This window comes from Pinus tabuliformis, chromosome 6, assembly GCF_031772625.1.
Source record: "Pinus tabuliformis cultivar Carrire ecotype Pingquan chromosome 6, CPIR1, whole genome shotgun sequence".
Taxonomy (NCBI): domain Eukaryota; kingdom Viridiplantae; phylum Streptophyta; class Pinopsida; order Pinales; family Pinaceae; genus Pinus; species Pinus tabuliformis.
This window is the reverse complement of record NC_142292.1, coordinates 714,878,231-714,892,555: the sequence shown is the minus strand read 5'-3', so window position 1 is coordinate 714,892,555 and position 14,325 is coordinate 714,878,231. Positions and strand designations below refer to the sequence as shown.

The 14,325-nt window shown below is 37.3% G+C and overlaps 1 protein-coding gene across 4 annotated transcripts in view; it reads left to right on the top strand.

Moving 5' to 3' along the window:
• The window catches only part of LOC149260671 (uncharacterized), a 318,964-nt gene that overhangs the window by 22,020 nt on the left and 282,619 nt on the right, over positions 1–14,325 (top strand). For all 4 annotated transcript variants that reach the window (XM_089420954.1, XM_089420953.1, XM_089420951.1 and 1 more), the window contains exons 3-4: positions 8,540–8,641; positions 8,774–9,242. In XM_089420954.1, coding sequence (XP_089277080.1) covers positions 8,540–8,641; positions 8,774–9,242 — 571 coding nt within the window. The remainder of the gene's footprint in view (positions 1–8,539; positions 8,642–8,773; positions 9,243–14,325) is intronic.

The window sequence follows — 14,325 nt, the reverse complement described above, 5'->3', positions numbered from 1 at the left end:
TGAATGATGCGAACACTTGAACATGATAGATCCCTTTCGTGAAAAAAGGGGGTGTACTGCTATGGGGTTGTTGACACAGAGTGGTCAACAGGGTTGTTTTATGGTTGAAGTGTACTTTCGAATTTGCAACTTATTTGATAGAAGAATGGAAGACAAGCGCAGTAATAAAACAACAAATAAGCACAGGGAGAACCCCCTCAAATGACTTAGTTCTAAATGAATATTGGTTTCATTGTGAAGCATTCACATAAGTATGATAAGAAGAAGATTTTACAACATATAAACTACAATTGAAGAGCATAACAAGACCATACAACAAAGTAGATCAATAGTTCAGCACTTCATTAATCTTCAATCTTGATACATAAGAGAGCATCACTTCCATCATCGTTGAGCTCTATAATCTTCAACTTTCTCCTTTGCTTTGAATTCATAATTACAATTTCCCCATCACCAATTTCTAAATGAATGGAGAGAAATCATCTCTTTTATAAATGTAGCTTATTCTTCTCATGATAAAATATATTATTATTCAACTTACTCCATGACAAGTTAAAGAAATAACTTTTTTAGAGGAAATATCCAGGTAGATCCACTAGAAGGGATCACTTCCTGGAACCTAACCCCAAGGGTGTCGAGGAGTATTGACCCCGTGACCTCTCATTAGCGAGGTGCTTTAGCAAAGGGAACTCAACCAATTGAGCTCACCCTCGGGGCTTTTTCAAAAACTCACCCATGTCTAGGTGAGTTAGTTATCTTTCATTTAGAAGTTACTCCCAATGAGCAAGCATGTTAATCTTGATGGGACTGTAACTCAAGTGGGGAGGATAATAATAACTCCTCCCTACCACCCTAACTACAACCACTTGACAACAAGTTAAAGAAATAATATAATACTTTGTAGTTAGATCATGGCTTACCATATTGAGTAGAACAATGTGGCCTTTTATCATCATCTTAATGGCAATGGCACCATTGTATGAGATCCAAAAAGAATTACAGGAGAAATTGAGGATCGCAAGATTGGCTCGCATGGATGTGGATATGATCTAGGAACGGAGTGCCAAATACTTAGATGCACCAAAGACTTTGGGTAGGAAGGTAAGAGTTGAAGCTGAAATGGATAGAGTAGGAACAAAGATACATATGCAAGTTTATGTTCGACTCAACAATCACATAGCCAACACCATGCCTACCTACATGAAATTGCACTTTGGATTGGAAGCTTTAGTTCGGGTGCACAAGATACCCTCAATAGGTGTGCTCGACGTGAATCATAGAGATGCCATTAGATAGGAGTTGAAAGAATTTTTGGACGTCACAAGAAATGCGACTACCAAAGATGACTTGGAAGTAACTAAGGAGACCGCTTTGCAATATGTCACCACTTTAGTTAAGTTGCACATGAAATTGACTATGTTGTGGAATAATATACAAGTGGGCTCCAAAACGATATTGCTAGATGCGTTGGAGGGTAGGATGAGGTACGAGCTAGAGCTTCCACTAAAGGTCAAAAGTATAGCAACATAGTATAAAGCTTGGTGCTAGTACATCATAAAGGAGATCCATGCCATAGTGGCCAAATTGCAATTTCCTCAAATTGGAGAATAAATGTTTTATTTTGTTTTTTGTGAATATTAGCCACAATTTTGTCAAAAAGGCTAAATTTTGTAATTAGAAAATAGAGAGAAAATGAAAAGTCATGTAGAAGTTGAAAAGTCACCAAGAAGTCCAAGGGTCACTTGGAAGCTGAAGAGTCATGAGGGAGCTCAAGAGTCACATGGAAGGTGAAAGGTCACCTCATTTGTTATATATAGACCCTCATAGCTCAAGCAAAAGGACTTTTAGCCTTGGCTTCTCTAGTTAGCATATGAGAGGGAGATTGTTCTTTTGAGAAGCAAGTTGTGGCTTCCATGTTCCACTATTGGAACAAGTGAAATGTCTATGTAATGGTGCATCTTATTTCTTCTACATAATCATCAGAAGCTCATAGAGCCAGACATCCTTTTCTCGCATGTATCAAACTTATTGTAAGATTGTTCTTGTAATGGTTATGGTATGTGCTTGTGCTTGATGTATTAAAGGAATGAACTATTTCATTATCTTTAGTACAAATCTTAATGAAAATGTATGTCCTTATGCTTTTTCATGATCGTGCTTGATTGAAAACAATTTCCAATTAAGTAACGATTCTTTCTCTACACATCTTTATTAAAATAGTACTAATATTGTTCTTATAGAGGCTCATGCTATTTACCTTGTTCGTGGAAGTAATTTTATGCACATTATATTTGCACATTTCACAAAGCTAACGTACTTGCATGTCTCAAAAGTGATTGTGGTTTCTCTCATATGTTGTTGATCCTTGCCAAGGCAAATCATAAACTCAACAAAATGTTTGCCGGACCATCATTTAAGACGGGACTCCCACTCCAAATGGTGTAGAGTCTAGTTGGGACTTTATACTAGGAAGATTCCCTAGTGTTGGTGGATTTTTTAACACCGTCAACACAGATGCAATGGACATGTTGACTGCACAAATTGCACACCCAAGAATGTGAGAAAAATCCTCAACCCCACAAGGTGTGTTTTTTGTGGCAACGCTCAGAGAAGGGGCTGTCACCTAATCCCAACTCTCTCTGTTTAGGATCTCTCCTAGCTTAAGCCAAGGGGGTAGACCCTAAGGAAAATTCCAAAAGGAAATCTTGCTAAAGATAACAAGTTTTAGGAGATTATGGTATTAGTTAAAGCATTTAAGCATTCACCAATCAAATAACTTGAAATAAAATTGATTAATTTGGTAAGTACAAATATTTATCAACATATAAAAAATAAGAATGTAAATAGATCAAATAGATTGAACAAAATATCCTGCAAGACAAATTGTAAGTAGACTAGTACCAATAATATACTTGCAAGAAATATATGCTCAAAATGAAATCACAATACTTGCAATAAAATATAACTTTTAAGTCACAACAAGTTGCTAAGATGGGAAAGCTACAAGATGAACAAAAAGACAAAATCATAATATTAAAAAGATGGTATACAACTATGAGAAATGAGCAACTAAATAGAATTAGAGCTTTCAAGTGAACAAAACTTGTACTTGTAAATGAAATTGCTCAAATATGATATAATGACATCACATGAGATTCAATATGAGCATATAAATGAAATAAACAAGTACATAAAGTAAAATGCTTGGAAGTAAAATGAATGTAGATGCTCTCCATCCAACTTGTAAGTATTTGAGAAAGAGTTGGAATGATAATTAATTACATGCAAGCTGAACCAAAGTTGTAGGTGAGTGTGTGAAGTAAAGTTGTCTTGGTAAATTTTATTAATGCCTACTCTAAGGCATTACTTCCCCTTAGTTCCTTCAGCTTGTTAAGGACTCGAGGTGGTTGCAAGAAGGCTAAGTGAGGAAGCTAAGGCTTCATTAATGATACCCACCTAGTTTTTCAAGACAACCCACAAGGGACTTAGCCACACAAAAGAATTGTGAGGTCATTCGTTTTACCTTTCCTCCCTAAAAGTATATCAACCAAGCTTATGCTTGGAGGTAAATTTTAGAGAAACAAAATGCAAGATGTGAGTGAGATCTACAGTTAAAACAAATGCTTTAAATGAGATGTATATTTGACAGTTAAAATGAGATGCTTCAAGTGTGAAATGTATTAGATGGATGTACCATGGATCTGTGACTCCCTTATAGGTTAAAACCACCTAATAGGGTCCTTTATTAACCTTTCTTGTCAAGCAAGGTAACACCTGTACATTCTAAAGCCCATTTGGAAGGGCATGCCACTATGGAGTGTCCACTTTTGCCCCTGATTAGAAAGCTTATTTACTCAATTGCACTAATGGAAGGTGAGGAGACACATTGGATCTTATACAAGATTGCAGGTGGGTCTCCATTTTGGACTTGGTCACCCTATACGGGATCCAAGCCCTTTAGAGGGTGATAATGACACTTGTAAGGTGAGTGTTGAGAGCCATGGGCCTCCACCACAATAGAGTATTGATTTCCATGCCATGCCATGGGCTTCATCGACACCACACATTGCTCGTACGTGCCCCAACCATACAAAGATGATGATACACTAGGACCACGTTGCCTAGTCGACCACACATTTGCACTTGACACTTGCCAGCTGATCCAGGGCTCAAATGAGGCTGTGTCTCATCTGGAGAGACATGGGAGGGCATGTGTTATCTTCTAGCCCTACTGATAGAGCAACTACTTATTATTGAGCCATTGGAGACCCATGAGACCATTGATTGTACCCCACAGCCACTTGGGAGCACCACATGAAGTTTTTCTTGGAAATCAAGGGGGCCACCCCCTTGATCATCATTTATGGAGCCCTCCTCTTCATTATGGCACTTAGAGGACTCATTTTGGCCTTCCAACGACCCTTCCTACTCCATTATGTGTTAAAAAATGTAACTATGCTCGGTTTTCATAATTATTATTATATTTGTATCATTGTATATCTATCGCAAAAGTGAAAAAGAAGAAAAAGAAGAAAAAGAAGAAATATTTTATAAGCATGGGTTTCATGATCTTTGTCATCTAGGTCAAGCACGTTCTTCATGCTTCTAGGGTTCATTGAGTGATTTGAGTCTTTGTCAAGACCCTTATGGGAAAATTGTATGAAGAAAGGAATATTATTTTGAGTTTAAAATGTAAAATTTGGACTCCCAAGACCAAGTCGGCCTAGAAGAGGCCCATTTGACCCTTGAAGAAGGTATAAATAAAAAATAATTCAACCTATTTGGTATCTAATCTCAAGAAAGTTCGATTTGCACCTAAATCAGAAGAAAAAGTCAAGCGAAGGCTAGAAGAAAGGAAGAAAAACGAAGCAAAGGAGAAAATACTAATTCTTGACCTAATTTGGCTCACACGTGCGAGATTTTCCAAGGTTTATGTTGTTGCTACAAACCGAAATTGCAAGCCCAGAGTTTCAAGACTAAAGTCATAGGTTGAGACCTTGAAAGTTGCAGACGAAAGACTAGTTGACCTTCGTTGACTTGGGTAGACTTTGACTCTTTTAGAGGAAGATACTTTGGAGGGCTAACTTGGTGCTTGGTGGAAGTTCATGGTCTTGTTTTGGGGTCTTGGATGTTTCAATTTTGACTTGATTCTATATAGAGAAGAGTTTGAATGGGTTTTCTGCTAAGAGGGGTTTTGCCCTAGCTGAGAGCCTATATCTTGTGTCTTTTGTTCTTGTGATCTTCATACATTTTTGAATTGGTAATTGCTTTATGAAAGAAGAAATAATAGACTTAAAGGCCAACATATAATCACAAGTAATTATCAAGAAAAGAGGAATCAAAACCCTAATTTCTATCTACATTGATTTCTCAACATGGTTTCAGAGCTAAGGCTAAGGAAGGACACTTTGAGGATCACTTCATTGGCAATTTCTTTGAAAAATCTCTTGAAGCTTTCCTTGAAACAGTTATCTACAATGGCTAGCTATATGAAGCATGGGCATCAAGACTATTGAAAGCTTCTTGATATCTACCAAATATTGTGTGATCAAATTCATCTCAAGGCTATCAAAGGGTATCATGGATAAAGGATTCTTTTTCGCTCTCAAAGGTACTTTTGATGATGAAGACATATGGATAATTGACAATGGAGCCTCAAGACACATGACAAGAGAATGTGGTCAACTATAAATTATATCAAAGGGAAACACCTCTCATTCAATGGAGCTTGGAGATAAAAAGAGCTATTTGGTCAAGGGCGTTGGGTCTACATCTTTGAAGCTGGAAGGTGGTGGAAATATTCATCTCAACAACATACTCTTCATTCCAAGGTTGAAGTAAAAATGACTTTCTATTTCTTGTCTAGAAAATAAGGAGACAAAATTGCTTTCATAGACGACAAGGTTCTTGTTTGGAGAAAGGATTCTAACATTGATACAGCTAAGTGTTGTTTTTCCATGATACTAGAGTCTAGGATAGAATCTTAAATTACCGACGTTACCAATCCAAGTTTCACAACAAGACTACTTTGCACAATGAAATAATATATAGCAGTAAATCTACTAGTGCACAAAATATACACTTTACAAATTTAGTCAACAACCCAACTTCGTTATGTTAATCAAACTGATAATACAACAATCTAGGGCTCCTGTACTAGGGATAATGGCCTTCATACATCCACTAGTACAAAAATATGAGAACAAGATACACTAACGATCTAGCTGATGTAGTGCACAATCATAGCTTCTTTGTCGTATCCTGACACATTGCTGGTCCTTTGCTTTCGTTCTGCATCACTGCCTCTATCAACACACCAACTCCTTTATGCCACTGAACTCGGCTCTCCAATTTGCCCTCTAGCTGATCATAAGTCAATCTACAACCAACACATAAGGTCTTCACACTCATTAGCTGCTCCTTAGTCCTTCAAGGCCACAACACTTTGAGTCTTCTTGCCCACTATTGCTCCTCAGCTACTTAGGGACTTCTTCCCACTATTGTCTTTCTACGTTGCTCCAATGAAGACAAACATAGGGCAGGAGGGCTGCCACCTATCACTGTCAAATGTCCCTTCTCCAACAATGAACTTGATCTACAAAACTACTCCTCTATGATGCCCTTCTTTAGTCCTTCAAAGATCAGTCAACAAGCTTATCAATTTTGCCACTCCTAGCAGCTCATTAGTCCTTCCATGCATTGTATTTAGGGCACACTTGGTCCACTCTCTCACTATCCTCCAACAGTCCACGAGTGTCCAATCCAACTAGTCCAACTTGGATCTCTCATCTAGTAGCATCTACTTAACATGAACACATCAACCAACACATACCTTTTACTCCTCATGGGTTGTTGTAGACTGTTGTAGGTCTGGTGCACTGGTTAGGGCTATTGAAACGCTGCTACAACACTCCTTTTCACCTTCCAGACCTTCTCCAAGGCTATGGCCTCCCTTCTCCAAGCTCTGCCCACACTTGCTACTGATTTGGGCTAATTACCAGCCCCAAATAAGCCTCATGTACCCCTGTAATAAGACCTGTGACCTACTTGTTCTAGTAGCCAAGGTTGCGACCCGCTTTTAGAGAGAAAAACCACTCATAAACTACTCACGAATTTCCCCAGAATCTCTTGAAGGCATGCGGCTTCCTTCCTGCACCAACTCGGACCTATAAGACACTTCAAAAGACACCAAACAATCCTTCAAACCTCCACGTCTTGCTTTCTTCCAATTGCGACTACCTCGGAGTTGCGTTCTGTTGATTTGGGGTAGCATCGGATGTGCTCTAGGCCTCAAAATTTGTAGGAAGGCTTAGACACATGCATTCTCCAATACCCAGAAATCGTTTTGGGAAATAGAGAGCTTTAATCATATGATGTATGATTATATGATATCATGCTTTTCGTTTTAAATTTGTTTCAGACTTTAGCTATATGATTAATATAGTTATCATTTATCCTTCATGATGTAAGTGTTACATATTATATAATGATAAAGAAAGTTACATTATAAATATTAAAATTTCAATGATATATCATATATTTTTATATTTATAAGTTTTTAAAACCCCGACGTCCCCCCACGTTTCCTAAAAATTGGTCGGGAGCTTTTGCATAGGCCGCTCCTGCGTATCCCCACTTTCTCGCCCCCACGTCAAGGAAACTTGGTGGAACATTGCAAATCTACTTCCCTCTCTCTTTAGCAACATAGCCCTGCAATCTCCAGCAATTTGGCCTCCTGGATACGCCTTTGAATCCTCTTGTATTTTTCTTCCTCTGCGCTTCAGTCTACTGAGCCACTCGCACTAGAGGAAATCACTCTCTTGTTGTGTCTCTTCTCTTGTGTCTTCACCTCTTCCTTGGGTTTTTTTTATAAGCTTTATTAAGTCCAGACCCCTAATCTTAATCTCCCTTCTTGAAGATCTTGGAGACAAATGGTTGAGATCATTTCTAAGCAACTTAAGTAATTAAATTATTTATCCTTAGAAAATGACTTAATAGTCCACAATAATAAATTAACTTTAATTATTGTACTTTTTCTATGTTAGATTTAGGAAAGAAGACATGCTAAGACACCAAGCCTATACAGAAAACCTTACAAAGCTATACTATATATATATATATATAAGAGTATCTCTTGCTTTATGAGGAATGAATGAGAGACAGGTTTTAAACTTTTATGTCATTTGAGTCGTCCTCCAAAAGAGTACATATTTCTATTTCACAATTGTCTCATGTCACCAAAAGGTTTGGGCCTTATCTTGCATGTGTAACTTTTTGCACTGGGAGAAACATTTTGGCAATGTCATGTTTAACATGAAAATAATATTTCGGTAACCATCCTGTCCCCTGTTTGTGTGCTATCCAGTTTACAATCTGGAAACTTTAGTTTCTGGTAAACAAATATAAAATCGTGTCGCTTTTCATGAAATCTATATCCATTGTTTGTAAGATATCATTTTCATTTTCTGTAGGAGCTAGCAAATTTTCATTATTTATTAGTGTGTCAAAATAGAAGAGGTCATTGTTCTTTTTTGTGCAGATTGTATGGACAACTCTCTATCAGTTCGTCCGATGGCTAAATTTGCAAGATCTGCATCATTAAGTTGTGGTTTAGCAGCTCTACTTAACTCTAGAGTTGAAGGTAATTTCCCTTGTTTTTTTCTGCTCAGCATGTTTGATATGTGATTGCTGCAAACTAATTTCCTGTTAGTCAAAATTTAATTGCAAGTTTTTGTTTAGAGGAAATTCACACTGAACTTGTTTTGTCAGTCAGATAACAAATGTACCAAGGGCAGTTCAGCCTCTTCTTCTGACGGGAAGTCAGGGTATTTCAGTTATACAACGTGCAATGTTTCTGGAAGAAATGGTCAGCCTTCCTTTGTAAATGGCAACCATTTCAGAAATCATGTCTTTTCTCCTGGGCACAAGGTTTCCTCTGGGAGGGAAGATAACGATAGCAATTCAGATAGTCCGGGGAATGTTTCTGGAGATGAGCCTGGTTGTTTCAGTCATGCAAGACACAATAAATTTAGAAGAAATGATAACCACTCTATGGTTACTCGTAACAGAACCAGAAATCATGAGTTTTCTTCACGGCATGATGATTCTTCTTACAGGCCGAACAAGTGCTTCATCACGAAAGGAAAACATGGGAATTTTCTTAGCAATCAGATACCAGAACAGCGCAGATTCTCTGATTTGCTTGGAGAAGAAAAAGACTGCAGGCCCTTAACTGCTGGAAAGTGAGTTGTCTTGCCCATTGCTTCCCATCTCGTTGTCTTATTCTCTTGTTTTATTATGACCTGTGGTAACTTGGTCATTGTTCTTGGTTTGTGGAAAATTGTTCCAATAATTTAAATGCACTTTAAGGAGGCTTTTTGCTATTGCTATAATTTGAAAGGGCACATGCACACCAGTTTTTGCTTCTATTACTGTTGTGTTAATATCATTATGCTTATTGATTATATGAAAGGAGAATGCACAATGAAGTCCCACAATTCCTAATCTTTTTTGTTGCGTCTTCCTTATTAAAGACTATAAATATTTTCAGCAATAAATGTAGATGAAGAAGACGGATTGGCAAATTGAAGAGAAGAAGAAATATACTGACATCCACGTCAAGGAAAAATGGGCCATGTGACCAAGTGAAAACCACAAACAGGTGGATAGGAAGTGGAGTGCCTAAAATGTGTATGATGTAAAGCGATCTAAATGTAGGTTAAAATTACATCAGGAAAAAATTAAAAATGCATCGTAGCTTACAGTTCCATCCAGCATTAATACTAAAAGAAGTTGCCCAGGTGAAGTACAATTATTATTTTTAATTATAACACAACAAGAAGCATAATCTCTCTCCCTGTAGTAGAGACAACTATAAAATTTGAATCTGCAACTATCAGTTTATACAATAGGGTCATATTTCTTGCTATTCATTGGCTTTAATCATATGACTGACAGATCAGCTGTTTGCAGCCTTCATACCCTGGGTTTGTATCCTTTAGGGCATCATGCAGGTCTTCACTATGTTGTTCTCATATGACAATCTAATGAATTGAAATAGGTTATTCACAGACATAAACGCATCATACCATTTCACTCCCCATATTTGGCGATTGGCATTTATCCTATTTGTTGAAATGCCTATGTTTAATCTTGCCCTTCGTAGGTCATTGTGGGTTAAATCTTTTGCCGCAATCCCTTTCTTTTGCCTGTATCAGTTACTATTTGTTTGTTTGAATGATATAAAAGAGTTATCTGTACACTCCTTTCCTCCTGTTGTCGCGCGGATTGACACGACAATGCTCAGACCGGGGGCTCTCACTCCGATCCCCGATCCCCGATCCCTCCGTTTAAGCCTGTCTCCCGCGGCTAAGGGGGGTAGTCCCTGTGAGATGATGAGACCAACTGTCGACCAGTTGGTTGGGAGACACGAGATACGATATAAAAAGCACTAAAATGATTTGATTAATTTAGTGGACCAGTGCCTTAAGAGATTGATGTAGAAACGATTACTTGTTAAATGATATAGGAACATGGACCATGGACAACAACCATCTATCATCAGCTAAATCACATGACCAAAACGATATCCAGCGATTAAAAAAAAAACTTCGAAAAGATGAATGTGCTAAAATGAAACCCAAAAAAAAAAACCCTAAACCCTAATAAAAAAACTGCATAAAGCAAAAATTAAAACCCTAGATCAGCTAATTAATTTACAGATTTGGCCCCTTAACAGCCAGATTCAGCAATAAGCACGGAAAACATTTTAAAGAACAGAAATTTCAGATCGTCACTGTGAAGAACTTCAGAAAATCTCTCATGCAAACTTAGAAAAATAAACCGAATGATAGACCCAGGATCAAGTCCAACTGGGCTTAGCAAAAAAAATGTTTGCGGGAGTTGGCTGGTTCAGCCGAGAACTTCCCCGAACGCCCACAAATTTCCTTCAGAAAATGTTTTCTGCACAGCTCAAAACAACCGTCAAGAAAGAGGGCAAAAATGCTGCTAGATCTCAAACAGTAATGGAGATACCTGCCATTACTTCAGAAACCCTAACAACACCCAAACCCCAGCAAGTGAACAAGATACCTGTGCTCACAATACTCTACGAAAAGCTATTATTAATGGCTGAAAATAACATATGCAGAAAATGAAATGATCTCACAACATTCCAAGAGAGTAACACCAGCAAGATATGGACCCCAAAGTCTTCCTTTATTAACCAGAAACAGATTTACAAGAGAGCTTCTTCAGTATCTGACTCACAGATCGAATGAATCTGAAATGACCAGCTAAGACCCTATATAAAGGAAATGATCCCAACGGCTAGTTCGAATGATCCATGTAGAAATGATCTCGACCGTTGATGAAGATCAAGACATCTCTTGATCTCATCCGTCGATTTATTCAATTAATTTTTTATTATTATTTTTTAAATTTTTTAAATTTCTTATTATTTATTATTTTATTATTTTTTAAATTTTTAAATTTTTAATTTTTTTTTTATCATTTTTTATTTATTTAATTTTTTTAAATTTTAAATTATTTATTATTTTATTATTATTTTTTAAATTTTTAAATTTTTTTTTAAATTTTTTTTATTTTTATTTCATTTTTTTAAATTTTTAAAATTTTTATTATTTTATTTCATTTTTTAAATGGATCATCGAACTAAACCTTTGGAAACATCACCCAGGACCTAGGACTTAGGACTCACGAGGGGATTTAAAACATTTTTCGACCCTCAAGACACATTACATCATGACTTTTACAACTTACATCTCAAGGGGACAAGCCCACTTAACACAGACCCTCATAAATCACCCAGTTTTGCGACACAACTATAATATAGCATATTAACACACTAGGATTCTCCTAAAGTTCTAATGACAAAATCCATCCCGGCTTTGGGGTCAGGTTTGAAGGAAAACTCTGCCGATCCATGGATCGGTGAGACGAAAAACCTTCCGGGACATAGATTATCATAGAAAGTTAGGTCCACCCAGGCAATTTTACATACATGACTCTAATCTGCTTAGATTATTTACAATTCATACATGCAGACTGGGTTTACAATTGAAATGATCAAGCTGCTGATGACTGTAGGCTGGCACAGACACGTCGTTCAGGTGCTACCCCTTTCTGCCAAGAAAAGAGGGTGTACTGCATGGGAAGTTGACCAGTAGAGGTCAACATCTGGCTCTACTTGGGGACACGTTGCTGCTTGCAGGAATGTGAGAATCCAGAATGTGCATCCATACAACACAAAAATAAGTAGCGTGCATCCAAAATCATCATATACATTAAGCACAATAAAGATACAAGCTCTTCATTTATTAACTATCTAAAGCAGAAACGAAAATGCGGAAAAAACAAGTAGGGTTAGAAATACGATACAAAGGATGCCCTACGGCATCAGATGTGTTCAATATAGTGCAACTGCATACTGAGCATTTGCCTGCTTTCAGGCAAATCTGTCGGCTGCTTGTCGGATGTGCCATGTCCAATTTTTCATATGGTAGGACTCTTTCCTATCCGAAAATCAAGCTGCTCGCGGCCGTCTGATGTGTCAAATCTTCTTCTTATTTTCTTTCTCTTGCGCTTTTTCTTTCTGGCTGGTTGAATTACTGATGACCTGGTACTTTCTGTTTCAAAGCTATCAGATGAAGTATGTAAGATATGCGTGCTATGTCTTTCTTCATCTTGCATCTGATCTTTATCATTCTTAAATCTATCTGGATCACCTTCAATTAACCATCTTTCAATTGAACTAATGACCTCCTCATAATAAGATGAAGCTTGTTGCGGCAAATGAGAAGGCTCCTGATCTGTTGATGTTACCTGGTTTCTTTCATCTTCCAATTGCTGAAACCTTTGAACCTGTATTCTAATGGCATCCATCTGTCTAGAGTGTTCAACCTTTGTAGCACTGATTTGTCTGGCATGGTGTTCTTGCATGTCTTTTATTACTTTAACATTCTTTTCCTTTATGTCCATCAAGCAATGCTGCATAAAATTTATTTCTTCTTTATGATTCGCTTGCATGTCAGCCACTTGATTATTATGATCGAACGTCATGATAGTCATTTCCTCATCCATAGTTAATAACTTGTTTTGCATAGAGTCAATTTCCTTATCATGATCAGCTTTCATGGTCACCATATTCTCTTCTAAGACTGACATCTTGCTATGCATGTTTCCAATTTCTGTTTCATATTTAGTTTTCATGGCCTCAATTTCTCTAGCATGGTGACTTTGCGTGACCTCAATCTCCCTATTACGTTTTTCCAGGTGGGCGCATAAAGTTTTCACATCATTGACATAATTAGTTTGGTTGATTTCCATATTCCTTACCAGCATCATTAGATTTCGTAAAATTTGCTTTTGCTCTTCCCTTTCATTGTCATTTGTCCCTGATTTTTCACTATCATGAACTTGATCTGCAATATTTCCGGTGGATGACACATTCTGACATGATGAATCGTCTTGGGATCTTTCCGCTGGACCTCTTATCAAATTACTTTCATTCTGCTGCACAATTTTAGAGGCAGAAGGCAAGCTGTTTGGACTATCATATCTATCTTTAAAAGCATTGAGAATGTCTTGTAAAGAAGTGAAAAAATCATTAGGAAAATTATTAAACCAATTCAAGGCATCACCCTCTAAAGAATGGACAAATAGACGCATCTTGAAATCTTCATGATTATATTGAGGAAATCTACAATATAAGATCATTACACAAGTAAACCTGTTTAAATGCTGTTCAACAGTGACCGAATCACCACCCGAGAACTTAAATAATTTACCAACGGCCTCTTTCGGAAGATCATGGAGATTATCAGTAAAATGACATGGTTTAAATGAATAATCCATGATGAACAATGAAGGATCAAATGGATGATAGAAAGAGATTTCTGCTCAAGAAAATTAAGAGATGAGAGAAGTGGAGTCGCCACTTGAACAATGAATCTGATTCTAGGATCCAAAAAGTAACCACAAGCAGATATGAGGAAAGCTTCTTGTCTGGGAAAAATGAGAAAGTGGAGTCGCCACCCAAACAAAAAACAGACCGAAGAGATGCTACTGATATAGCGAAAAATAAAGCAATAAAAGATCCAAATGATAACCCAAAAGGTTGAATTTGCCAGCTCAAAATGAGAGATGAGAAAGATGATAAGGTGAATGTCGATGAAACTCCAGGAACAGAAAAACTCTGTCCCCGGCAACGACGCCAAAAATGTTGGCGTTGCCGGCTCAAATGAATGATAAAAAGATGAACGATGAATGATGAAAAGTCGTTGAAACACCAAGGACAGAAAAACT